The sequence below is a fragment of the Pogona vitticeps genome, chromosome 2 (assembly GCF_051106095.1).
Source record: "Pogona vitticeps strain Pit_001003342236 chromosome 2, PviZW2.1, whole genome shotgun sequence".
NCBI lineage: Eukaryota > Metazoa > Chordata > Lepidosauria > Squamata > Agamidae > Pogona > Pogona vitticeps.
Genome location: NC_135784.1, coordinates 142,910,239 through 142,935,507, shown reverse-complemented (window position 1 = coordinate 142,935,507; position 25,269 = coordinate 142,910,239). Strand labels below are relative to the sequence as shown.

At 42.8% G+C, this 25,269-nt stretch overlaps 1 protein-coding gene across 18 annotated transcripts in view; it reads left to right on the top strand.

The window, feature by feature from the left end:
* The first annotated feature begins 945 nt into the window (after nt 1-945).
* Nucleotides 946-25,269, top strand: part of CEP131 (centrosomal protein 131) — a 42,186-nt gene continuing 17,862 nt past the window's right edge. For 7 of the 18 annotated variants that reach the window (XR_013541045.1, XR_013541046.1, XM_078384296.1 and 4 more), the window contains exons 1-17: nt 1,341-1,701; nt 4,608-4,812; nt 5,088-5,182; nt 5,453-5,567; nt 6,513-6,625; nt 7,385-7,498; nt 8,271-8,432; nt 8,881-8,998; nt 9,980-10,099; nt 10,747-10,915; nt 12,624-12,724; nt 17,027-17,209; nt 17,801-17,986; nt 18,854-18,991; nt 19,350-19,475; nt 20,533-20,649; nt 24,737-24,766. Coding sequence is in view for 16 of the 18 variants with exons in the window: in XM_078384296.1 (XP_078240422.1) it covers nt 4,633-4,812; nt 5,088-5,182; nt 5,453-5,567; nt 6,513-6,625; nt 7,385-7,498; nt 8,271-8,432; nt 8,881-8,998; nt 9,980-10,099; nt 10,747-10,915; nt 12,624-12,724; nt 17,027-17,209; nt 17,801-17,986; nt 18,854-18,991; nt 19,350-19,475; nt 20,533-20,649; nt 24,737-24,766 (2,067 nt within the window). In the remaining 2 variants the exon portion in view is untranslated. Of the gene's footprint in view, nt 1,093-1,340; nt 1,702-4,607; nt 4,813-5,087; nt 5,183-5,452; nt 5,625-6,512; nt 6,626-7,384; nt 7,499-8,270; nt 8,433-8,880; nt 8,999-9,979; nt 10,100-10,746; nt 10,916-12,623; nt 12,725-17,026; nt 17,210-17,800; nt 17,987-18,853; nt 18,992-19,349; nt 19,476-20,532; nt 20,650-24,736; nt 24,767-25,269 lie in introns of those variants that run through there. The other 11 variants (XM_078384298.1, XM_078384295.1, XM_078384306.1 and 8 more) reach the window with 7 other exon arrangements.

Sequence of the window (25,269 nt, the reverse complement as noted above, 5' to 3'; positions counted from 1 at the left end):
GACAACATCCGGAGAAGTATACTACTACTTGGATTTTGCACTGATTTCAGTAGAACTTCATTATGCCATGTGTCTATATGCAGCTCCCATTATTTCCTGGGAAGTTCCCTTTATTTACTTTCATTTTAGTGCAACATCAACTAAATCTAGAATTACCCATTCGATTGCTTCAGTCTTTGATGGGCACTCAATAGTGTGGATCTGCAACTTGATCCCAGTTCTATGTGATGGGCTCTAGCAGGAGACGAATCGCCATAGAGAAGGGCTATTTTGCCCAGAATCTCCAAAAGTCTTCTGTGGAAGCATCCTTTCAGTTTTCTAGCAGAAAAACAGAACTATCTGAGCTCCATTTTTCTCCTAGTTTTTCTCAGGAGAGGACCTTCTCTGTTGCTGCAGACTTCAGCAGCCTCTCTCACTGAAGGCCAAGTTGGCCCGGTCTGAAGACCTTTCTCTTCAGGCAAGCCTTCCCTCAGTAACCAGCTGTGTGTCACTTTTGGATAGATTGATATGCATTATTTATTTGGCTGGATTTTTAGTACTACTTGTCTTTTCCACTTCTCAGAGTGACATTTTTAAGAATGTTTGTATATTTACTGATCTTTACTTTAATATCGCCTATTAATGACATGAGATGCCTCCTTATTCATTGTTCATAGTTTTAAATATTATCTTTCAGTGATGTTAAACACTGTTGTATATTCATTATTTTCAACTTTAAAAGCGAGGAGAAAAAACGAAGGGGCCACACTGGGCTAGGATCCGGGATAGCTAAGCGAGGAGGAGGAGGAGGAGGACCCCCTTTAGAGAAGCAACGTGATAATGCAGAGGGGAAAAAACCCTCTGGCTTGGAGAAAAGCAACTGAAACTTTCGCCTCGGTGGGATCGCTGCTCTACCCGACGGGAAAGCTCCCCTTGTTCACGGCGGGGTTTTTTCCTTCTCCCCCGCCCGCTTCTTCTGCAAACGCCTCCCCCCCCCTTTTTCCCTCCCTCTGCTCCTTTCTTTCTCTCTTCCCTGCCCGCTTGGGCTGTTCCTTTGCTTCCTCGCACGGCTCAACCAAGCCTCGCGGGCGAGAAGGACAACAGGATCAGCCGGTAAGGAGCGGCCCTCGACCCGTTTCAGCCAATGACGTGTCGCGGGAGGGTAGAAGGCGGGCCTCTCCTTTGCACTCGTTCGGCGTGTTGTTCCCGACGTGTGGCTGCTGTGCCTGCTGGTTGCTAGAGGCGCTTTTTTTTTCTTTCCGCCTCCCGCTTTGTCGTGAGGGCGAGGAGGAGGAGCAACCCCTCAGCGCCAGCAGTGGGGGGGGGGGGTCGGTGGTGGCGGCAGTTTCCCATAGTGACCTCGGTGGCTGCCCCGTCCCCGTCTGTTGGGGGTGTGTCCGTGCGCCTGAGGTCCTTACCGTCCCTACACACAAAGGGGGTAGAGGCCCTTTGGTCGCCCTCATGGGGGTGAAAAGAGCGAAGAGGCGTCGCTGTTGAGGCCCTCTCTCTGCCTCAGGGGTCGGGGGTGGCGGCGGCGGCGGGTAATGCAGAGAAGTTCCCCCCTCTCTCCCCTCCACTAGCAGAGTTGAGGCCTCCCCTTCAGCCCGGGCTCGAGTGACCCATAGCGGGTGGGAGTGGGAGTGGGGGTGTGGGGGGTCCTTCTAATCCTCTGGACAGCGGCGAGAAAGATAGGTAAAGACCCGCTTTGGACACCTCTGTAAGGTAAGTAAGTGATGGGGGGTGGATGCAAGCTAAGGGGGCAAAAGTCTTCCCCAAATCCCCCCCCTAGAACTATGATATAAGTGTGCGTATTTGTGGGGGTGGGAAAGGGGGAAAGGAACCAAAGGGTTTCCCAGTCCCGTGGCCACTTTTCCTCTCCGGCTGCTGCTTTTTTCATTGTTTTGCAAACCCTCTACATGGGCTGGTTAGGGTCATCCTGTAGCAGCTCAGGCTTTGCGGAGCCCCCACTGCCTAAGGTTGGGGGTGAGGAGCTCCGGGCTGTCTGCTGGAATTTGTCTGGCTACCAGGAAAACATCAGTTTCCTTTATATGGGGGGGGGGGGGAGAGGTCGTTTTTGCTGCCCTGATCTGGAGAAAAAAACAACTCTGTTCTTGCTCCTTTTCGCCATTTTGGAAAGGTAGCAGTTGCCCTCCTTTCTGTATCCTTTGGTCTGCAGATTGGGAGTAAGAAATTATTACGGGTTTGGGTGTTTTAATTAGAGATGCCATGTATTGGAGCTTGATGAAGCTACTAGGTAGTCCTCAAGATCTGCTTATGGATGAATATGTGGTTAATACACATTCCTGGCATTAACAGTGTCAGCCTTTTTGAACAGTTGCTGCTCTTGTAATAACAAAATAATATAATAAGAATCTTAGAACTGCAGAACTATGTGGATCCTTACAGTAGTTCTTAAGTGTATATATCTGCAGATGTGGAAAAACGCTTTTTCCTGTTGCATTTGTGTTTTCATCACACTTGCTATATCTATCCCATGAAGACATGCTCTAATATCAAAATAATAACTGGTTTTAGTAAAAAGATATGGTGTCACTTGAACATTATAACAAAGCTTAACTGCAAGTTGAATGTGATACCTGAAATCATTTTGACCACTTTGAGGACTACTATGAAATTGGGCTGCTGGTCATGAAGGTGATTTTAGGCAAACAGTACTCAGACTTCATGTACTGTACTTAGGAGTCTTTAAAGACCTTGCATATCAGTGTTTATGGGGACTGTGTTCCTTAGAATGCTTGAAGGATTGTGCAGTCTGTAAGCATATTAATAGTATAAATTTATCCTTTCACATGGAAAAGTTTCACATCAAAGTGAATGCTAATAAGCCTCCCATATAGACAACTGCTTGGCCACTCTAGAAAGGGAATTTTGGACTAGATAGGCCTCTACTCTGATACAGTCTACAGTACTGTACTTCTTCCTATATTTGTAAACTGTTAAACCTTCCTTGTAGTAGTATACCCATAATACAATGTTGTCATTTTGGAAGCATCATCTTTATACCAGTTCAGATGTTCCTTAGTCAAGATTCTAAAAAAGAACATGCAGTTGTTGTTTCACATTAAATGGGAAGGGGGGATGTGCTTTGTATTTTACTGTTTGGAGAACAGTAACAGCTAAGATTCTCAGGAATCTGATAAGGCTCATGTGCTTTTTCATTTCTCCTGGTTTAATTAACAGCACTGAATTAATGCAAACTCAGTCTATAGGTTTACAATTTGAGTTACTGTAAACCCCAGCAGTATGATTTTTCCTGATAAAATAGATACAAGCTGCCTGGTAGCTGGCCTAACCCATATTTCTCTCCATGAGCGTCTAAGGTTTCCATAGAGAGCTTCTAGTGTATCTTTCCACAGCCAAGAAATTTGCAACTGTGAGCATTTGAAGGATGGGCTGTTTCTATTGTAACAGAATCACACAAGCCTATATAGAATAAAAAGCATTTAGATTTTAGAAAATGAAAGCATTTTCCAAAATATCTGAACTGCTAGCAAAAGATTGAAGGGTAAAGTTCTTAGCTGTTAAACTGTTAAAATTATGTTCCTATCCAGTGTGAAAAATAAACAGGTCTGTGTGACTGCATGGACAGAAATTCTTCTAATTATCATATGTGTTTTCCCAAATTTCCCCTTTATATATAGGACCAAAACCCTAAACCTATAATAGCACACAAAAGAGAGAGAGAGAGAGAGATGAAATTGTGGAACTTTTATTTATTTATTTATTTATTTATTTATTTATTTATTTATTTATTTATTTATTTATTTATTTATTTATTTATTTATTTATTTATTTATTTATTTAATTTTATTTTATTTTATTTTATTTTATTTCTATCCCGCCTATCTGATCATATTAGACCACTCTAATATGTTAGATTAGTTACCCTGTTTCCCTGAAAATAAGACAGAACCTGAAAATAAGCCCTAGTATGATTTTACAGGATGCTCGTAATATAAGCTCTACCCCCCAAATAAGCCCTAGTTAAGTGAAAGCCTGCCATCCACCATCATGCAGTAACCAGAAGAAGGTGACATGACTGCATTTGAATAAATGTAGATTGTTGTACATTTAAAAAAATCCCCGGAAAATAAGCCCTAATGCTTTTTTTAGAGTAATAGATCCTGTCTTATTTTCAGGGAAACACGGTAGTCTAAGGCATCCAGTTTTATTTTACTGAAAATTCACTCTGAACAACTACTGCTGCATCTAAACATACTTGTGATAGTTTTTCTATGCTAATGCAGTACATTTTGAAGGAATGAGAAATAAATCAACTATAAGAGGTAGAGATGAATATCTCCGATCAGAAGGCGGAGAAGGAGCTATCATAGACCAGTATGAAATCTATGGAAATACTCTGGAAAGGTCTTCTAAGATGCTGTTGTTTTTTTCCAAGGATTACTGTCAATTGCTTTCTGTTTTTGTCCCTATTTTTGCAACCCTGAAGGCTAGATTTTAAAGTAGGCTGAGATTCTCAGGAATCTGATAGGACACATCCATTGGAATTGTTGTTGATTGTAACACATATGAGAACATGGAATAAGCCACTGCCACAGAAAATTGTATCCAATCTGCTATTTTTCTCCTTTACCATGCATTTCCAGGACTTACTTCCTTCACTCTCTCAGCATGAAGAGTGCCCGTGGCAGCAGCTCTTCCTTCCAGAGTGCTAGTGCCAATGGTGTGGATCTCAGCCTTACAGGATTGCCTGTACAAGTTCTTCAGCGCCCTAGTAGTGCCTCTCCAGGCAAGCATATTGCTCGCTCTGTCTCTGTTATTACTGAAAACAAGCCCAAAAGAAATATCCTAGTGAGTACTGCAGTTAGACTGCTTACTTTCCTTTGAAACCTATAATGTCTTCCAAATATGTTCCTGAAAAATATGTATTGGTTAAGTATAGTTTTATATGAATTGTTGTTTTGTGCATGCTTTATTATTCAGAGTACAACAAGAGAGTTTTGTACTATTTTATAACATAACAGAATCATAAACTCAGTGTTGGTTAGGTACTACAGCAAACATGTCCAGAGAGGGAATCCAGGTCACAGAAAACTGCATTATTGATGTCTGTTTCGTTCTCCCAGGAGGATGCAGGGTTTGGCACCTCCAGAGCTATGAACAATTTGCGAAGATCCAACAGTACAACTCAAGTTAATCAGCAAATGAATGGCACTTTCAGGTGAGCCTTGAATACCTTACTTAAAGCAAGATCAGGCCACAGGCTTTCATAAAGCCTTATTAGTATGGGCTAATCCCTCAAAACTCTGAGGTTTGGTGTTTTTTATTTGAGGGCTTCCTGCAGACTGAGCAAAATACTTGAGAGCTGTTCTTGGAGTGAATGAGTTCCCCTCTTTGACAGCAGGTTGAGTGGATGTCTTCTGAATGTGCGTGAATTAATACTATGTGGGACTCCAGGACTCCTGACTAATTCTGTGGTTTTGCTTTTCAGCAGTTCAGATCATCATGGAGACTTCCTGACTTTGTTTGACAGCAGTTCAGGTGGAAGAAAGAAACTAGCAAGTCTTACCAAAACCTCACCAGAAAAAACCACATGGAACATCCTAGTAAGGGCACGGTCGTAACAGGAAGTGCAAGTATCAGAGGAACTTCAGATCAGTGGAGTTAGTCCTAAGCTTTATTCCTTCAGCCTTCTTGTGCTACGATAGACAGTCTTCCCGTGATGGCATTTGGAGCCTTTCAACATAAAAATATTTTATTGTGCATAAATGCACAGCAGTTGTTGCAAAGGATGGAAATATATCTTGAGTTTTCACAGCATTTATTAGGAAAATATAACTTCAGCCTATGATCTGCCATCATCCACTTCAAAGCAAGTGATGTATAGAACATGTTTGCAAGAACAGTTGTTAAATAATGGTATATGTTTCCATTCAGCATAAAATTATGATTTTCTCCTTAAAACTGAAAAAGTGGAGAGCAGGCAACCACCTGTAATGTTGCCATTCCCCTTCATCACAGAAAGGGAGGATATGTCTCCACTGGTTTGGCTTTGTAACTTGAAGATGCAAGTAGGGACAAAAAGGTGCTTCTAAGGAAGAAATATCAATTAAGGAGATGGAGAAGGGTGCTATACAGTTGTCATTGTTTTTCCCTGTCCTGTCTGCGCTGGTCCTGTTTGCCCGTTGTCTGATATTTGGACTAGGGAACATCAGCACATGGGTTGACACACACTTTATAGCTTGTGAGCTTTGAAAACACAACATCAGTGTCTTTGACAAACAGTCCTAGTACTTTGTTCCACTCTTAAAACGTCCAGGCTTACACAAACTTTTAAAATACAATTCATAGTCTCACATCCCAGAATTTTTCTGCAAAAAGTCTTCAACATATGATACAGGAGGCATTTGTCTTCTCTAGGAGTGAATAAGAATCAGTATGGGCTTAAGTTGGATTCTCTGTGTGTAGTAGAGTAAGGAGATTTCTTAAAGTGCCTGGATGGACAATGACTGTGGCTTTCTCCCATGCTTGTTTCTGGTTATATCGTGCAGGATGAGCAGCCCAGAACTTTTCCTGCTCCATCAGGCACTCGGGAAGCATCTTCAAGCATGAGGAAGAAAGACGTCTTTGTGCCTCTTGCAGCCAATTTCACTGCTAATAATAGGTAAAAAAAGTGTCTTGCCAGGCTCACTTCGCTTTTGGTATTTGACATAAATAGCTGAAATCTGACTGATGTTTTATTTTGTTTTTAAACGACTGCAGGATTTGTCTTTGCATTATTGCTAAAATAGCCGGGATTGGGATAGTATGTTTTGTTCTTTGGTCCTTAACAGACAGGAGAGAAGGATAGACAAAAGGACCAACAGAGCTGCAGAGCAGTAAGCATAACGGCAGCATTATTTATTGGTGTCTTATAATTTTTAAAGGGAAAGTTGGTACTTGCGGGTAAAGCTCTGGCAAGATTATTTCAAACTATTTGGCATGATCTTTTCTGAATTGTTTCCTTGTTATAGTTGATGCTTTTCAGGAAAGTAGGCACAGAGTTCAGCTCTGTAAGATGGTTGACAGGAGGGATGCAGAATGTTTTCTCTGTTGAAGCCTACAGGAGTCTGTTGTCAGGAAGGGACTGGCTATCCATTCTTTCTTTTTTTTCCCTCCTACTAGCGAGTGCTTTGTTGAAGACAGATCTCTCTTATCAGAGGTCTGAACTGATTGCTCCCAGAGCACCTTTGAAATAATCCTTGTTCTTAGGCCACAAGTAGTCCACTTCAGATTTACAGAATGTGGGACAGAGGTGTCTGTTAATAGTGGATTGCAGAAACCTGGTGATATAGTCCAGTTGATAAGTGATTTTTTTGTTTAGATGATATTTTGCAGAAATCATTATACAGATGTAAACACACATTTTCAATCTCTCTTTGAGGAGTAACAAAGGTGCCATGGGAAACTGCGTTACCACCATGGTGCATAACAACTACTCCACTGCAGACAAGGTGCCTACTCCTAAGAGCTCCAACCAGGCCACAACATCCCTCAAGTAAGTCCTTGGGTATTTCAGTCTCAGCTGTCCGTTCAGCAACCACCAAATGTGGGGAAGGAGTTGGAAGATCTAAACAAGACAGCTTGGTCAGTGTCTTAAGTATGAGGAAGCTATAGGGGATGGGTGAGGGAAGTGATGGTTTTTAAGAAGGGAAGGAAAAGTGGGCATGAATTGAACTTTGTGAATGAATGCACACCTATTTCTGAACTCCCCCCTTTTGTGAAAGAAAGAAAGAAAGAAAGAAGAAGATAAGAATTACACTATCAGGTTTTATTTACATGAAGGAGGCTTCCGAAAGTGGTGCTTTGCGGGTGTGGGGGTGGGTGGGGGTGTGTTAGGGACAGGGCCCCCCAGAGCCCCCCCTCGCGCCGCTTTCGGAAGCCTGGGGCTTTTTCAGCAGTGAAAATGCACCTCTGAAAGCGGTGCTTTGCCGTGGGGGGGCCTGCAAGGGGGGGGCTGTCCCTGCCACCCACCCCGGCAAAGCGCTGCTTTCAGAGGCTTCCCCAGTGCATTTCCACTGCCTATTCACCTGCTGGAGAAGCTTCTAAAAGCAGCGCCCGTCAGCTGTAAGGTGGGGAGGGGGAGGGGCTGGAGCGGGGACTCCCGGCTCTTTTCTGGGACAATGCTATTTTTTATTGTTAGCCACCCAGACTTGGGTCTAAATGGGTGAGGTATAAATCAAATAAATAAATAAATAAATAGTGTCATACTGAACAGCCATGGGTCAATTCAGGGAGTGTGTCTGATGAATACTGTTTTCTTTCCTTAGCAACATTATCAAAGCCACCTCTAATGAAGACACAGAGAGCAGCAGCTATTTGAAGTCCCAGAAGAACTTTTCCAGCAGCAATGTTCTGGCTCGGAACAATAATACCAGTAGTAGCACTAACCCACTCAGGAGGCAGGAAGTGTCAGAGGAGGAAGCTGAGCGGTAAGCATAAAGGAGATGACAAGAGAAATAATGTGTTACGGTAGCAGGTTATGCAGAAGGGTGAAAGGAATCCAGATGGTAGTTGAGAAAACTATACACTCTTACGTTGCTTCTTAACAGCTTTGACAGAACATTCTGGGAAAGATCAACTGGAAATCACCAAGTGTTTTCCAGTTGATCTTTCCCAGAATGTTCTTTACTCCGATAAAATAATGCTGATCTGTTTGCTCTCATACCTGCTGAAAATATATTGCTGTGGGCTGAGTGTTGTGCTCCACATTTTCCAGAAATCACAAGATAAAGTAAATTTAGGAGCCCTGAGTACAAGAGATGTTTGGGGGAGCATGTCAGTTCCCTCTGTGCCTTTCTTATACCAAAATCTACTTTTCTAAATGTAGAGAATGGGAAGTAATACTTATTGCTTCTAAGTTCTTTGTGTCCTTTTTAGGTTCATTAACCATGTTAACTTGGCTGCTGTGACAATCCAGCGCTGGTACCGGCGGCATTCTCAGAGGCACAAGGAAGGCATAGCTCAGCTTGGCCGTTTGTTAGCTTCTAAAAAAGAGGTGTGTTCACCATATATGTGTTGTATAGTTTCTGGTCCTGACTCTGGAAATGAAAGAAAACCAGTTTACCTGCAATAGAGGAGGTCAGTGTCAACTGAGCTGGTCCTTCTACTTATTCCAGAAGGCAGGACGGAATGTTAAACTGCCCCAAGTGCCCTTCTTATGTGGGAGAGCATCCCTTCCCTGTTCTGGACCTTCCTAGCCCCTCAAGGCAGGGCATTTGGTGGAGCTCTGTCAAATTATTTCAGCCTTTATCTCTCTATCATTCCACTTAGCATAAAAGATGCAGTGTGTTTTCCCTTGATAAGCGAACTGATCCAGTGCTTTTCTCTTGCTCCCTGTGCAGAATTATTGGAGGACTGAATACATGCAACTGCTTTTGGTTATGATTAAGTCTATTGTACGAGCTTGAAGAAGCAAGAGAGAAGTTTGTAAAACTGGCTGAAATGCTTGTTATTTTTATTTATCCGATAGTCTGTGAAATGGTACTTCCCAGTTCTGTCCCTGAGATTTGCCCTCGAAAAGGATCAGTGTCAAATTGGAGGAGCCATCCCCAGACAAAACAAAATGTCTTGTCTAGTAATCAGACAGATTAAGCTGTGCAGTTTTGCATTGCATGTATCTTCCCACCCAGAGGCAAAGATCTACATGTTGAAATAAATGTTGTTTTACCTATATCCACATACTTGCTCATTTGAAGTCTTAATTTTGCCTCCAAGGGCCAGTTTCTCAACTAGCAAGTTGGCAGGAGCCTGAAGAAGTGAAATGTGTAGAGCTTGGGTGTAGGTAGACTGTGGAGCGATGCATTTGAGAAAAGGAGAGTATTGTGCAGGATCCTGCACCCTGTCTGTCATACACACCCACACCTTGATCACCAGATTCTCAGCAGAGAAAGGAAAATTTTGAATCGGGAGGGGGGGGGAACAACAAACTCTTGACCACATGGGATATTTGGCTTGATTATGCTTTTTGCTGTTTAAGGAAAGGCAGCAGCAACTCACAGAGGACGGCAACATCTTAGATTTGCAGCAGAGGCGAGAAGAGGAGAGGAGGAAGATCCGGGAGGAAAAGGCACGCCTTGCCAGGAGAGCGGCCATCCAGGTGGGAACTTTTAATGCCAACGCTGCCTCAGCCTGTGTCTTAGTGGAAATTGATATTTGTTTCATTTTGTTTGTATTGTTCAGTTACATGCTAGATTGTGTTATTGCAGTCTTTCCCAAGGTATGCACTGTGATGCTTGGGTGGGTCACCAAGTTTCGTGAGGGGCACCTGTGGGAAAGGGAAGGGAACACAGAGCAAAGTCTGCCCCCCCCCCAGCTGCAGCTCCTTTGCAGTGCCTAGTGGTTCTGATCCTGGGCACCTTCTTGGGCTGTGTTGCTCTCACTTGGCCTGGCCACCCTGACTGGGGCTGGAGCTGCTCCAGCTGCCCACATGCGTGCAGGCGGGGCTCTCTTCCAAGCTGTCTGCTTACTCTCCCGGCTGCCCATAGAGCTACCTCTCTGACCCCTCCCAGCTGCTCCACCTAGCTGTGATTCTGCCTGCCTGAGACTGAAGGCCCAGGTGAGCAGGTCAGGAGCCAAACCTGGGGAGGAGGATAAACTGCACAAGAGGAAAGGCGCCCTATGCCCAGGATCAGGGAGGAAAGAGAGCCACTAGTTGAAAAGGTTTGGGAACCACTGGATTGATGTTTAACCAACACTGGAAGGCAGACCATAACAGAGCTGTAACAGTTTTTTTTTAAATTGTAGGAACTGCAACAGAAACGGGCCCAAAAAGCTTTGCATACTCAGCGCTTGGTTCAGGAGGAGTTAGCATTAATGAAAGAAAGCAAGAAAACTGGAAGAAGGAAACCTGGGAAAACAGGCTCTGTGAAGAACACAAGCCCTGCAAGCAGTATAATCAAAGCCAATAATGCAGGTTAGAAATACTGGCAAATCTTAAAACTGTAGGTCCAGAGGTTTTAAGCAGCACGCTTTGCTTTTGCTTCTCTTAACCATTGCTGTAGTCCAACTCCCCTGGACTTACAGGATCTGTCAAAGCAGTCTTATCAGCTTCCCAGATGGAGGTGCAAAACAGTGTTTAAACATGGGCTGTGCTGAGGATGTGACGTATCAGTATTCCATGCTAGATGTGTTTTGGACAAAAAATACATGGTGTGAAGTCCAAATTTTATAAGCGGGCAGTATGTGAGGGTTCCACTCTAGGCTCCTTTCTCATTTCAAAGAAATCAGGAGATTGTTGTTGTTTAGAAACAGGTAAACACAGGTTATTTGTGTTTAACAAATAACCAATGTCCAGAACATGATTCCATCATCTTTCCCCTTTGGACAACGGGTCTTGAAGGGGCTTCCAATTTTCACCCAGGAACGAGTTTCTGTCACCAGAGTTCCAGGGACCCAGCCAATCCACAAAGATGTTAGGGTTTACAGTCTGTCCCGCTTCACCTTCCAGCAAGGGCACGTTCTCGTCATCCCACCCCACACAAGACATCAGACATCCTTCTAATGTGGAAGCCTTCCAGGGTCCCTCCCTGAACCCCTTTCTCATCTCATTTACCCTCCAAGCCTCGTTCTCCTTTCTCTTTCTACTCTTTCCTTCTCTAAGCTTCTTTCTCCACTCTTTGGCCTCTGCCTCTCCTCAGTAGGACGGTCGGGGTGGAATCTCCCATCTCCTCCTATAATCCGTCTCCTCCTTGGACACTCTTAGTCTTTCCCAAGCACTGGTCCATGGGTCCTCCATCCAAACCCACTCCCAACCTGGCGGTAGCTGTTTTTCCCCTCCTTTTTATATTTGCTGTCCCCACCTCTATCTCCACCCTCTTCTTCCACTCTATTCCCACCGCTTTTCCCTGAGCCCTTTCAACGGTCAGTTTTTGTATTTCTCCTTCTATCTCCTCTGTCTCTGTCCCTCGCTGCTCTGTCTTTTTGAGAGTTGAGACAGGCTGGGTCTGTACTTCCTTTTCTTCTGTACGGAGGAGGGATGGCTCTCTGACGAGTGGGATACCCCTCTCACCTTCTATCTCACACAAACAGCAACAAAAAAGTTGCAAAATTTTGTAAGGAGTTCATGGGAGTGAGCATGGCCTCCCAGGTTCTAAGGATGAATGTTTACAGTTATTGCAGCTCTGGAGGTTGCTTTACCCGGTTAAGGGGAACATGTAGGTAAGTTGATGCATCTGCACAAACTGAGTCAGGAGCTTTTTGCCACGGCTTCAGAATTGTTGGGAGGACCTGAGTTGCTAACTTCAGAATAAAATAAAACTGGTGATACCAGAACTACATTTATATCATGTTTCTGCAAAACTTGTGGATTACAGTTGCACTTCTTTCCCATAATGTATGACTTTTGCTTTTCAGTCTCTCCAGTTCTAATTGGTTATCCAGCTGCTTGGTATAAGGAAGTAATGTGCAATTCATGTGTAGGCAGTTGGGTGGGAAGTCCAACAGTAGCAGTCCAACCGGCTGCATGTCTTCATGTATGCCATGGATAAACTTTCCCATCCAAATTCTGGAAATGCATGAGATTTTGAAAGTATTCCCTCGTTCACATCTAGAAACACCACCCTTGTATTTTTTAGGCATAGTCTTTACGCAATAGCAAACGCTGCTGCTGTTCTTGTTTACAGATGCCAGTTTCCCCTTGGCAGCTACAGATACAGAAGAAAATTCTGCCATGGCATGTTTGACTGTTCCAGGACAGAACAGAGTCCCTGAAGAGCAGCCACAGGTGCCACCTTTTATTTTCTCCTGTCCCTGAAATGTTTCTTTTTCCCATCATTTTCCAGCTTGTTCAGCCCCATGCCTTTTTTTTTTTTTTTTTTTTGCTATGATATAGTGTGTTTGATTGAGAAATACATGGGTGTGTGAAAACTTACCAGAGAAATGAATCGGCTGCCATTTGAATAAAATATTAGTATCCATGTAATACCTGAAAAATAGATACAGTGGTGCCTCGACTTACGAACGTCCCAACATAGGACCATTTCGAGTTACGACCAGCCTCAAAATTTTGCTTTGACTTGCGGCTGGAGCTTTGAGTTACAACCCATTGCTGTAGTCCAACTCCCCTGGACTTACAGGCAGGGGAAAAAGGCAGGGAATTCAAATTGCTAACTGTTTGTAGGTGAAGAGGCTGCTTCTTTGTAGCTCTTTCACCCCAACGGTTAGAGTGAGTTCGATTGGAGGAGGCTTCGGACTGCCTGGTAAGGTAAGGTGCTGCTTTCTGCTTTTTAAAAACTGTTCTGGGTGGGTTTTTCAGCGTGGTTTTGGGCTGGGTGGTGGGATTATGTTTCTATGCTGTGATGGGTCTTGCGGGGTTTGTTTCTTGGGGGGTTCCCCCCATTTCCAATGGGTCTTGTGGGGTTTGTTTGCTTTTTGTTTCCTCCCCCCATTTCCGATGGGTCTTGGGGGTTTGCTTGCTTTTTGGATTCCCACCCCCCATTTCCAATGGGTCTTGGGGGGTTTGTTTGCTTTTTGGTGGTTCCCCCCATTTCCGATGGATCTTGGGGGGGTTGCTTGCTTTTTGGGTTTTCCCCCTTTCCCATGGGTCTTGGGGGGGTTGTTTTTTGGGTCCCCCCCATTTTCGATGAGTCTGGCGTTAATCCAGAACGGATTAACTTCGTAAGTCAAGGCACCACTGTATAGGTTTTAGCACTGTTGATCTTGTGAGGTAAGAATGGTACTAAAGAGAGGTAAGAGTTAGAAAATAAAAAGATAACATTTACTTAGTAACAAATGATAGAAATGCACTCAGAGATAAAAGATAAGAGCAGTATATGTATTAAAAGACTGATACATACTGACTTATTCAGATACATATTGACTTATTCAGATTTATTTTAAATATGAAATAAACTGCCTGAAAAGAATATTAGAACAGAAAATGAACTCTGAAGAAGTGGAACAATAGAAAGTTAAGATTAAGGGACAATACAATACAACAGGGATCACAGAATCATAGAGTTGGAAGGGGCCTATAATGCCATTGAGTTGAATTCCCTTCTTAATACAGGGATCCAATTAAAATATATCTGACAGATGGTTGTCTACTTTTCTCTTGAATGCTTCCAGTGTTGGAGCACTCAATATCTCATGAGGTAATTGGTTCCTTTGTCATACTTCTTTAACAGAAAATTTTTCATAATATTCAAACAAATCTGACTTCGTGTGACTTGAATCCATTATTACATGTCCTGCACTCTGGGATAATCGAGAACAGATTCTACTCTTCCTCTCTATGACCATCTTTCAAGTATTTGAAGAGTGCTATCACATGTCTCATCAGTTTTATTTTTTCAAAAGAAGCCCAGTTCTTTCAATCTTTCCTCATAGGGCTTGGATTTCCAGTCCTCTGATCATCATTGTTGCCTTCCTCTGAACTTGCTCCAGTTTATCAGATTTTTTCTTAAAGTGCAGTGTCCAGAACTGGATATAGTACTTAAGATGAGGTTTAACCAGTGACAAATAGAGGGAGACTAGCGTTTTACTGGATTTGGAGACTACATCTGTTAATACGGTCTAAAATAGCATTTGCCTTTTTTTGCAGCTCTCTCACTGTTTGCTCATATTCAGCTTGTGCTCTACAATAAGTAAGGAATTCTTCTTACATGTAGTATTACTGAGCCAAGTATCCCTCATAGCTGTGCATTTATTTTTCCCCCTAGGTGTGGAACTTTGCACTTATCCCTGTTGAATTTCATTCTGTTGTTTCCAGCCCAGTGTTCAAGCCTATCAAGATCTTTTTGAATTTTGATTCTGTCTTCCATGGTGTTAGCTATTTCACCCAATTTTGTGTCATTGCAAATTTGATGAACATTCCCTGCACCCCCTCATGCAAATCATTAATAAAACTATTGAAGAGCACTGGGCCCAAGACTGAACATTGTTGTGCCCCACTTGTTACCTCCTTCCAGTTTAATAAGGAGCCATTGATAAGCACTCCTTGAATATGATTCTGTAGCCAACTGTGTATCCCCCTGACATTGCTATCCAGCCCACACCTAGTTAGCTTGCTGTGCAGAATATCACGGGGCACTTTGTCAAAAGCTTTGCTGAGGCCAAGATATATTATGTCTACAGCATTTCCACTGTCTATTAGAGAGGTCAAAAATGAGATAAGGTTAGTCTGGCAGGATTTGTTCTTAACAAGTCTGTGTTGATTTCTGGTTATTACTGCATTGTATTCAAGGTGCTTGTATAGCGTTGGCTTTATAATATGCTCTAGATGTTCCATGAGACTGACTGGTTGGTAGTGCCCAGGTTCTCCTTTTAATGTTTTTGAAGATATGGATAACATTAACCCTCCTGCCGTCATCTGGCACCTCACCCTTTTCCCATGATTTAAAGAAAATAATGGACAGTGGTTCTGATAGTTCTTCAGTCAATTCCTTCAATACTCCTGGATGCATTTCATGGGGCCTTGGAGATTTGAACTTGTTCAGAGTAATAAGCTATTCTTTGACTATTTGTTCATCAATCTCAAGCTGCAATCCTGTCCCCTCCACTTGTACTTCATATTTCCCTGAAGGGTCCTAGAGTGTCTTCAGAGGAAAAACTGATCTGAAGTAGGAATTGAGCACTTCTGCCTTTTCATTGTTATTACCTTTGTTATTACCTTTTCTTTGTTAATTACCAGTTTTTCCATCCACTTTGAGTAGCTGAGCCACTATTTTTCTTCTGTAACACATATACCTGAATAATGCTTTTTTGTTGCTCTTGCTAACCTTAGCTCATTTTCAGCTTTTCCGTTCCTGACTCCATCCCTGCAGTTCTGTGCTACCTATTTGTAGTCTTCCTTTGTAGCCTGGCCTTAGTTCCACTTAGTATGTGGCCTCCCCCCCCCCCCAGGGCCTCTGTGAGCCCAATGTGAAGCCACATTAGTCTTTTTTGCCATCTTTCACCATTTTTTCTTGCTGAAACTATTTGTAGTTGTGCCTTTAAACATTTCTTTTTAAAGAAACTCACCCATCTTGGACTCCTTTTCTTGTTTTAAGATCTCCAGCCACAGATCTTACCTAAAACATTGTCCTGTGTATATTAAATTGGCTATCATAAAACCCAGCATACACATGCAGCTGCCATTCACTTTTGCTTCCTTTTAAATCAGGAACTCCAGTATAACTTTGTCTCTTTCCCCCAGAGTTCCCCTTACTGCCACTTCATCCACCAAGTCACCTCTATTGCTTAGAACCAAATTCAAGATAGCTCATCCTCTAGTTTCTTTCTCCACTTTTTGTAAGAGAAAATTATCAGCCATGTTGATATAAAATTGTTGCAGGGTATACAGGAGTCTTTAACATAGATGCTTTTGCTCTTCATCAAATAGCTACCAATAAATTATGTATATTAATAAGTCCTACATTATATCTTTCACTAAACTAATTAAAGTTGACAGCTGTACAACAGTTTGACTAAAGATTAAGAAAGGAAGACTTGAAGGTACCTGCCATTAAGAAGACAGAGATTCATATGAACTCAGATGAATATTGAGGAAGATTAATTTAGGGTATAAAGGCAAAACATTAAAAATAAAAAATCCAAGCATGCCATGCCTGATTAGCCTGTTTTCCTCTTCACATCTCTCACTATGTACAGTATCCTCTTCTGGATGGTGAATGACATGTTGCAAGGCAAAAAATTGAAAAGCCAGTTTTCCATCCCTTTTAAAGGAATGACTCGTTATCTGGGACTAATGTATTTTCAGATTGTATCCAAGTTACATGTGAGGCATGTTAAGGTTGCCCAGATCAGCTAGATTTAAAAGTACCATATTCTATATGCATTCCCATGCTGGTTTATGGTTCTCAACTGACTTTTAAGCTTTATCTCCATTTCTCTTTGCTACATCCCAGAATCCAGGCAGATGTCTGTGATCAAGAAAGATTTCTGTCTTGACCAGTGTTGTTCCCCAGTTCCCGTCTGTTCCATTGCTCTTGTATGCTTCTGTGCCCAGCCTCTCAAACCATCAAAACACATCCTTAACTATAGCTCTGTGTAATCTCATTATGCATGATTTCTCCATGATCTTCAGGATGTCAGCAGTGGAAAGATGGCCAGCGAGGATTTGGAGACTATGATCACTGTAGCCAGCAGGACGCAGTCAAAGGTGACCCTTAATGAGCTACTAGACACCCTAAAGCTATTGGAAGAGGAGCCAGAGTTGCTGCCACTACCAAAGGCCTGCAAGGAGGATAAATACGCTTGGATAGATGGGGTAATTAGACTTGAAGAGGTGAAGCCCATGTTACAGTGGGCTTGTATTGAATTGTGAACTGAAATGCTGTCCCAGTGTCCAAGATACCTGTTATGGTATTGCTTATGTGTTTCGTCAGCTGTAAGATAAATAAAGCTGATGCAAGTTTCCCCTTATTATCTAGAAGCTGCTTTCATCCATTTACTTACATTTGCATCTGATCTGTGTTGGTTTTAAAGTGAATCAATTGCCTAGATCATTTTATCTATTTGCACTGGTGTAAGATAAGTGGCATAACTTTTGGAGGATAATTGTTCCAAGTTAAGAAAACACTGTAGACATTGTCAGTTGCATATTGAGTTGTATGACTCCTTGTGCAACTGATAACCTCTACAGTGATTTCTTGGGGCAATTAGCCTCCAAAAGTTATGCTATTTGTGTGGCTGCACAAAAAAGTTTTAGCCAAAATTTGGCCAAAACATTCACAAGTACAGGCTGATATCCATAGCTATTGTATTTTTTAATTGACAACTCACACATGAAATACTTCTTTGTCTTCTGCCACTGCTGTCCATATCTGATCAACACCTGACATTTTTCCTCTCAACCTAGGACACAAATTCCCTGACTGCTGACAACCTGGAGAAGTTTGGGAAACTGAACTGCTCTCCAGGTGTCCCTGAGGAAGGCACACTGCTCTCTGAAGCAAAACTTCAGAGCATCATTAGCTTCTTGGATGAGATGGAAAAATCTGAACAGGAGCGACCTAGGTCTGCTGCCTCTGCTTCACAACGGGAGGTAAGCCCAAAAGACATGAGACCTCTACAGAGGTAGAGATGGTGACTTTGCAAAAAATGGATATTTATCTCTAGTGCAAGGCAAAAAGAGGGTTTGTAAGCTCCTATGTTAAGATGGGATATGGACTGCATCTTTCTTCTTTCTTGGCTTCTCTCCAGCATTAATGGATAGCCTTTTTTCTCACTGTACGGCCATTAAGAAATCTTGAATAATTGGATCTGCCACAGACTGAAGAATATGGTTCTGCAACCAGAACAGTGTGCACTGGCACAAAGAGAAATAAGTATATGTACACATGATATTTTAAAAACCTTATGTGAGAAGAAAAAAGAAAACCATACATACATTTAGATCCAGCAGAATAAACAAGGAAAAAGAATGGTCATACTGTCTCATTTCAGAAATTTACAAAGTCCTAGAGTATTTCTAGGGAGATGTGGTGGTGCTGCGGGTTAAACCGCAGAAGCCTCTGTGCTGCAAGGTCAGAAGACCTGCAGTCGTAAGATCAAATGCATGCGATGGAGTGAGCTCCCGTCGTTAATCCCAGCTCCCGCCAACCTAGCAGTTCGAAAGCATGCAAATGCAAGTAGATAAATAGGTACCACAATGGTGGGAAGGTAATGACATTCCATGTCTAGTTGCGCTGGGCACGTGACCACGGAAGATTGTCTTCGGACAAACGCTAGCTCTATGGGTTGGAAACAGAGATGAGCACCGCCCCCTAGAGTCGGACACAACTGGACAAATTGTCAAGGGGAACCTTTACCTAGAGTATTTCTACCCTTATAACAGGGTGCTGTGGGAGGCAGGGTCTGAGCCTCATTTTTACGCTGTTCCCTTCTCTTTGTTGGTTGCCACACCTATCAGGGACTTTTGTCAGAGGAAGAGCTAGCCCACCTGGAACAGGCATCAGCAGTTGCCACAGAGGTCACCAGTTCCATCATGAGGTTGAAGCTTGAAGTGGAAGAAAAGAAAAGAGCCATTACTTTACTACAGACAGCACTGGTGGGTGATCAGAGCCTAATTCCTAGACATATGTGCATGTGCTAGAGAAGAGGGAGCTGATGTTAAATAGTGTGGCAGAACCCAGGATATAGCAGTGCTACATTATAGATCTCAAGTCTGAGCAAGAAGAGAGGAAGAACCCTACCATATCTGCTAGCTCCAGCTTCTCTAGTCTGGGTTTGTGAAGCCTGGCTCAGCCATGAGCATCCACACAGGCAGGTTTCCTTTCTAGACATGAGCATGTCCGTGATCTTGGCAACCATCACCTCTTTGTCCTGAGATGTAATTTGATAACTCTGCATAGCCTAACTTCTGGGTGCCCTTAATGTGCCTTGGTTGTTGTCCCCTGTCCTGGCAGGCTCAGCAACGGGAGCTGACTGTGCGACATGTAAAAGAAACAGAGAAGGAGTTGGGCCACCAGCTGACTCTACAGAGGGAGCAGTATGAGGCAGCTATCCAGCGGCACCTGGCCTTCATTGACCAGGTAACACCCACATTTTATGTGTGTGACGTTCACCACATGGCCCTGTGTGTGACGTTTACCACATGGCCCCTGCTTCTTTCCCCAAAACAAAGGGCTCATGCTATGTCCTCCCACCTGCAGATACCAATTGTAACATTCTCTCTTTTCCTCACTGCCACCAGTGGATTTCCTTTATCCACAATGTAAAAGACTTTAGTCAAACACTTGTCAGGTTACTGCCAACAGAACTTGTTTATTAAAGTGTATTAAGTTAAATTAGAATCGCAGATGCCACATAACCAATCACCACCTGCTCTAACTACAGTGATGCCTCACAAGACGAACGCCTCATGCAACAAAAAACTTGAAAGACGAATGCATTTTGCGATTTTTTTTGTGACTTGCAAGACAAATTTTTCTATGGCCGTGCTTCGCAAGATGAATTTTTTCCAATACATTCCTATCGGAAATGCATTGAAATGCATTCCTATAGGAAAATTCACAAGATGAAATTTTCATAAAACAAAATGACTCACGGAATGAATTATTTTCATCTCGCAAGGCATCACTATATTTATCTTGACTAGCTTAGCTCTATTAGTATCTGTTCTCACTATCTCCCTCACTGTCTCTCTCTCTGCAAATTCTCCTTTCTCTCTCTCTCTCTCTTTTCTGCCAAACCTTCTTATATCCACTGATTCCGCCCCTCCACTTCTCTCATAGGCTCATGCAAGTTAGATCCTGAATATGAGTGACATGAGTGACATGGGGCAATTGTCACAATGTGTTTTAACTAGTCAGAGCTGGGAAGTTGGAGACATTACCCTATGTCTTGTGGTTTCAATCTCTTTTCTGGGATTGCTTGGATTGCTAGCATCTCCACACTTCAAAACCTCTCCAGCAATTCAAGGTGTAATAGTTGACTAGAATTGGTGGGTGGTAGAGTTCTGTTTCTGCTTGCCCCTTGGATAAGATGGCAGCTATTATGGTAGGTTTGTGTGTCATGATAGTATGTACAATTGCTGGTCTATGCTCTCAATCTCTGTTCCTTGCTTTTCTTCTGTATCAATCATTTCAGCTCATTGATGATAAGAAAACCCTAAGTGAGAAGTGTGAAGCAGTGGTGGCTGAACTGAAGCAAGTAGATCAGAAGTACACAAAGAAAATTGCCCAGATGCAAGAGCAGCATGAGTTGGTGAGGAAAATGGCACCGGTACTGGAGATGAGAGTACTGCAAAGCATTCATTCATTTGTAGCCTACCATTTGTCATATGGGCTAAGGGTGGTTGACAGTCTGCCTCCCCTAAAAAAAATACAATTAACATCAGGAATTACTGATATCTAACATAACAAATATCTAAAATATTTAGAAATGAAAAATGGCTATGAAAATACAACAGAAACAGCAGTAGAAGATAAGAGTATTTGAATGGTTTACATTTGGTTCACGGATTGAAGCTATGGGAAGCAGGAAGCAGTGTTTTGGTTTTTTGCCTTCAGTTTGGAGTTCTCTAGAAAGCATAAAAACATCAGTGAAGAGAATCATGGGAGCTACAGAATGTTGTGGGAGAGGGAAATCCTAAAGCTGTCTATAATACAGAAGTTCTTTTTGTCATACAAAGAGTTCTACAGTGCAGAAATAGATTTATTTCCATTTCATCTTATAATCTTTATCATGGGGAAACCTCTAACTGAAAAAAAATCTCAGCTAAATCCAGCAGAATACTTTTTCCATTTCATATTGGATACTCTGCACTTGGCTGCCTAAATATGCCAGTGTGTATTGTGTAGTGGCTGATTCTTAAGTATTGCTGTATTTTCCCGTGTATAAGATATTTTGTCTAAAATCTTTAGATTAAAAATTGAGAGTTGTCTTATACACAGAAGTAAAAGGAGGGGGAAGGGATCAAAGCGCTTTGATGATTCCTGCCTTCCCCCTCCACTTTCTTGTGAAAAAAGTGGAGGAGAAAAGCACTTTCTTTGCAAGAAAGTGGAGGGGGAAAGCAGGAATTATCAAAGTGCTTTGATCCTTCTTTCCCCCTCCGCTTGCTAAGCCCTGCTTAGATTTCTTAATTTCGTGTTTGAAAAGGGTGGGGTCTTATACACAGAAAAATACAGTACAGTGGTGCCTCGCTTAACGAGCGCTTCGTTTAACGACAAATTCGCTTAGCGATGGCTTTTTCGGAGCGATCTTGCGCTCCATTTAACAATGTTCCCTATGGGCGATTTTCGCATAGCGATGTTTGGGACCATGCTTTGCATAGTGATGACAGTTTGGGTCCCCCTGTTTCGCTTAACGATGGTTTCGACAGCCTCCTGTTGGCTGTTTTTTATATGTTTAAAAATGTTTAAAGAATGTTTAGAATGCTTGAAATCATAAGTGCACTTAATAAACCCTTTGTTAAACTAATTTGACTTTGTTCCAACTCTTTTTCAATTTGTTGTAATTTTTTCCCCCATTGAGATGCATTGAATAGGTTTCAATGCATTTCAATTGGGGAACCGCGTTTCGCTTAGTGATGTTTCCTATGGCGATTTTTGCTTAAGGACGGCAATCCGTTCCCATTGGAACAGATTATCCGGTTTTCAATGCATTTCTATGGGAAACCGTGTTTCGCTTAGCGATGTTTTCCCATAGCGATGAATTTTTTGGAACCAATTAACACTGATAAGTGAGGCACCACTGTATATGTACAGTGGTGCCCTGACCTATAAACATTTTGACTTATGAACAGCTCCAGCCGCACAATTTTGCTTTGACTTGCGGCCGGAGCTTTGACCTGCGAACGGGAAAAGGCAGGGAAAAAAGGTGGGAAATTCAAAAAACCTAACCATTGGTGGCGAACAGGCTGCTTCTTTATAGCTCTTTTGCCCCAATGGTTAGGGAAAGGGAGGCTCAGCCTCCCACGCTTCTGCCGCCTCCACCAATTGCTGCCTTTGGAGGTCTCCTAGGGCTTCCCCACTGCCATGGGAGACCTCCCGGGGGTCCCCTGTTGCCACCGATCGCCGCCTTCAGGAGGTCTCCCAGGACTTCCCCGCCACCATGAGAGACCTCTTGGGGGTGCCCCACCACCGCTGATCGCCGCGTTCAGGCTTTCCCAGGGCGTAGACCTCCGAAGGCGGGGGGGCTGTGAGGCTTCAGACCAGTAAGGTGCTGCTTTTTTTCTTTTAAATAAGTTGTTCTGGGTGGGTTTTGGAGGGTAGGTTTGGGCTGAGGAGGTATGTTTCTGTGCTTTGTTGTTTGTTTGTTTTTGCAGTCCTAGCTTGTGTTTTATTTTTATTTTATTTTTTATTTTTTGGTATTTTTTTCTTCGGTTGGAACGGATTAATCGGTTTTCAATGCATTCCTGTGGGAAATGGTGCTTTGACTTAACGTTTTGACTTACGGCCACTGTTCCAATACAGATTAAGTTCGTAAGTCAAGGCACCATTGTATTTAAATATCATGGCATTTTTAGTAAACAAAGAATGACTTTTAGCATCCTGATCTGAGCAAGACAGTTGTCCTTAAGCTCAAATGAACATTATTTATATTTGGAATAGCATCGACTCTTTTAACTATGATTGGAAAGCTGTTAAATAAAGCTTAGACCTCTTTAAAAGGAAATGCTCAGCTCAGCCAGATATTTGAGGTCAGAGGAGCCAATGCCAAGGGGCATTTTTATTTGTTATCTTTTTGTTGTGTTCAGAGGATACATGTTATGGTCAAAAAAATTTCTTAGTCTGGATTTATACTGAATTAATTCTGATGAAACACCCTGTGTTCTATGCCAGTTTGTCCTCCTTATGCAGAAGGAAACTGGATAAGAATTAGTTGTTGAACGTAGTGTCTAATGCTAATGCACGTTAGATTGTCACTCTTCTCTATTGGATAAAATGAGTTCACATCAGCATGGCTGTTGGTATTGCATTGACAATACAGTGGTGCCCCGTATAGCGAGGTTAATCCGTTCCGGATTAACCTTCGCTATACGAAAACATCGCTGTGCGGGGCAGGAAAACCTATTGGAACGCATTAAACTTAGTTTAATGCGTTCCAATAAGTGTGTAAACTTACCCCCTCCAGCGATGTTTTCGCTCCGGCGGCCATTTTGGAGCCGCCGATCAGCTGATCAGCGGCTCCAAAATGGCCGCCGCATGACCCGAAATGGCCCCTATCAGCGTTTTCGCGCCCTCCCCTTGCTTAGGGAGGTCGCGAAAACGCTGCGGGGGGGGCATTTCGGGTCATGCGGCGGCCATTTTGGAGCCGCCGATCAGCTGTTCGGCGGCTCCAAAATGGCCGCCGGAGCCCCAATCGTCGCAAAGCGAGTGCGGCGATTGGGGCTGATCCGTATAGCGATCCCCAAAAAGGGATCGCTATACGGATTTTTCGTTAAACGGTGCACTCGTTAAGCGAGGCACCACTGTATACTATGAAAGATTTATAGCCAAATGGGGATGTCTTACCATTTCTAAACAAGTGAGTTTATCCTAGCAAGGCGTGTACAAACTGTCTCCTGGGAACATGCCTAGAAAGGGCAGAAGAATTGGAAGTCAGCTTTAGAAAGAAAATAGACCCACCAGATTTGGTTTATTTTGAAGATAGCAATAAGTATTTAAGGAAAGACGTAAAATGCTGTAAGAGACAATTTTAGAACTACTACTCTGAATTGCCCCAGCCCTTCTTTCATGAATTACTAGCTCATGATGTTCAGAGAGCAGAAATCTCAAAGGCTTTGGATAGGCATCTGGTTGCCCATTGTGGGAAATAGGATGCCAGCCTAGATAGCATTTTACTTGATACATGAGAGGCCTTAGATTTTTATCTTTGTAACTAATGCAAAGTGTTTCATAACATTAGAGGTGAGATTGTGTGGATGCCGTGATAGCATTTTTTTTTGTATGATCCATCTCATTGCAAGATTGTCATGATTTTTTATTATGCTTGAATGGGAAACTTCAGATAGAGAGGGATGACCATCAGTTAAAAATTGCCATATACAAAGCTGCTTATGCAAAAGAAGTTCTTCTGCGTGGTTTTGGTGTTTTCCTTCTTTTGCATGGGCTTCCTACCAGAGGTGGAAGCCTCTTAGTACTTGAATTCATCTCACTGTGGGAGAGGCTGTAAACTGATGCTGTAGCCCAGCTGCTTTGTTTGTCAGAAGAGAATGTGTTCAAGGGACTCTCTACATATGGAGGGAGTTCCTGTTCTGTGCTTCCACTGCCCTCTTTTTCCCTACACTTTTTAGCTTACCCTCCTTTCTGTTTCCCTCTGGCTCTCACCTCTCCCTCTTTCTCTCTAGGTCTGGCGCATTCTGGGCCCCCTCTGTGAGGTAAATCTTTCCTGTGCATGTTGTTTCGCTTCAGGCTTTCATCTTCTGGATCCTATAAGTGCAGCTCTTCTTGAATTCTTTAGGTGTAACCAGGCCTTCCTTTTCCTTGGAGATATAGGTAGATTAGGTCTTGCTGCCTGGGACAAAGAGCTGTCCCTTGACAATAACACCCTGTGGATATCTGTCTTGGTGTTTTTCTGAGATGTCAGCCATGAGAGGGAACATTTCTTGGTTCCTATTCTCATGGCCCTAATGAACATTTGGTCAGCATTCTTCCCATGCTTTTGTATGTGTAAGTACCAGACACACATTTTCGGAAGTAGCATAGAATAGCGGATGGATCAGATTAAAATCCCAACCCATTGATAAAATTCACTGGGTGGACTTCAACAAGACTGGACACAGATAATGGTGATGACAGATGAAGGAAAGGGCTGCTATCTAGTGTTCACTTATGGCCCCCTCACATTCTGTGACTGGGCAGTTTCATTGCAGCACTTGTG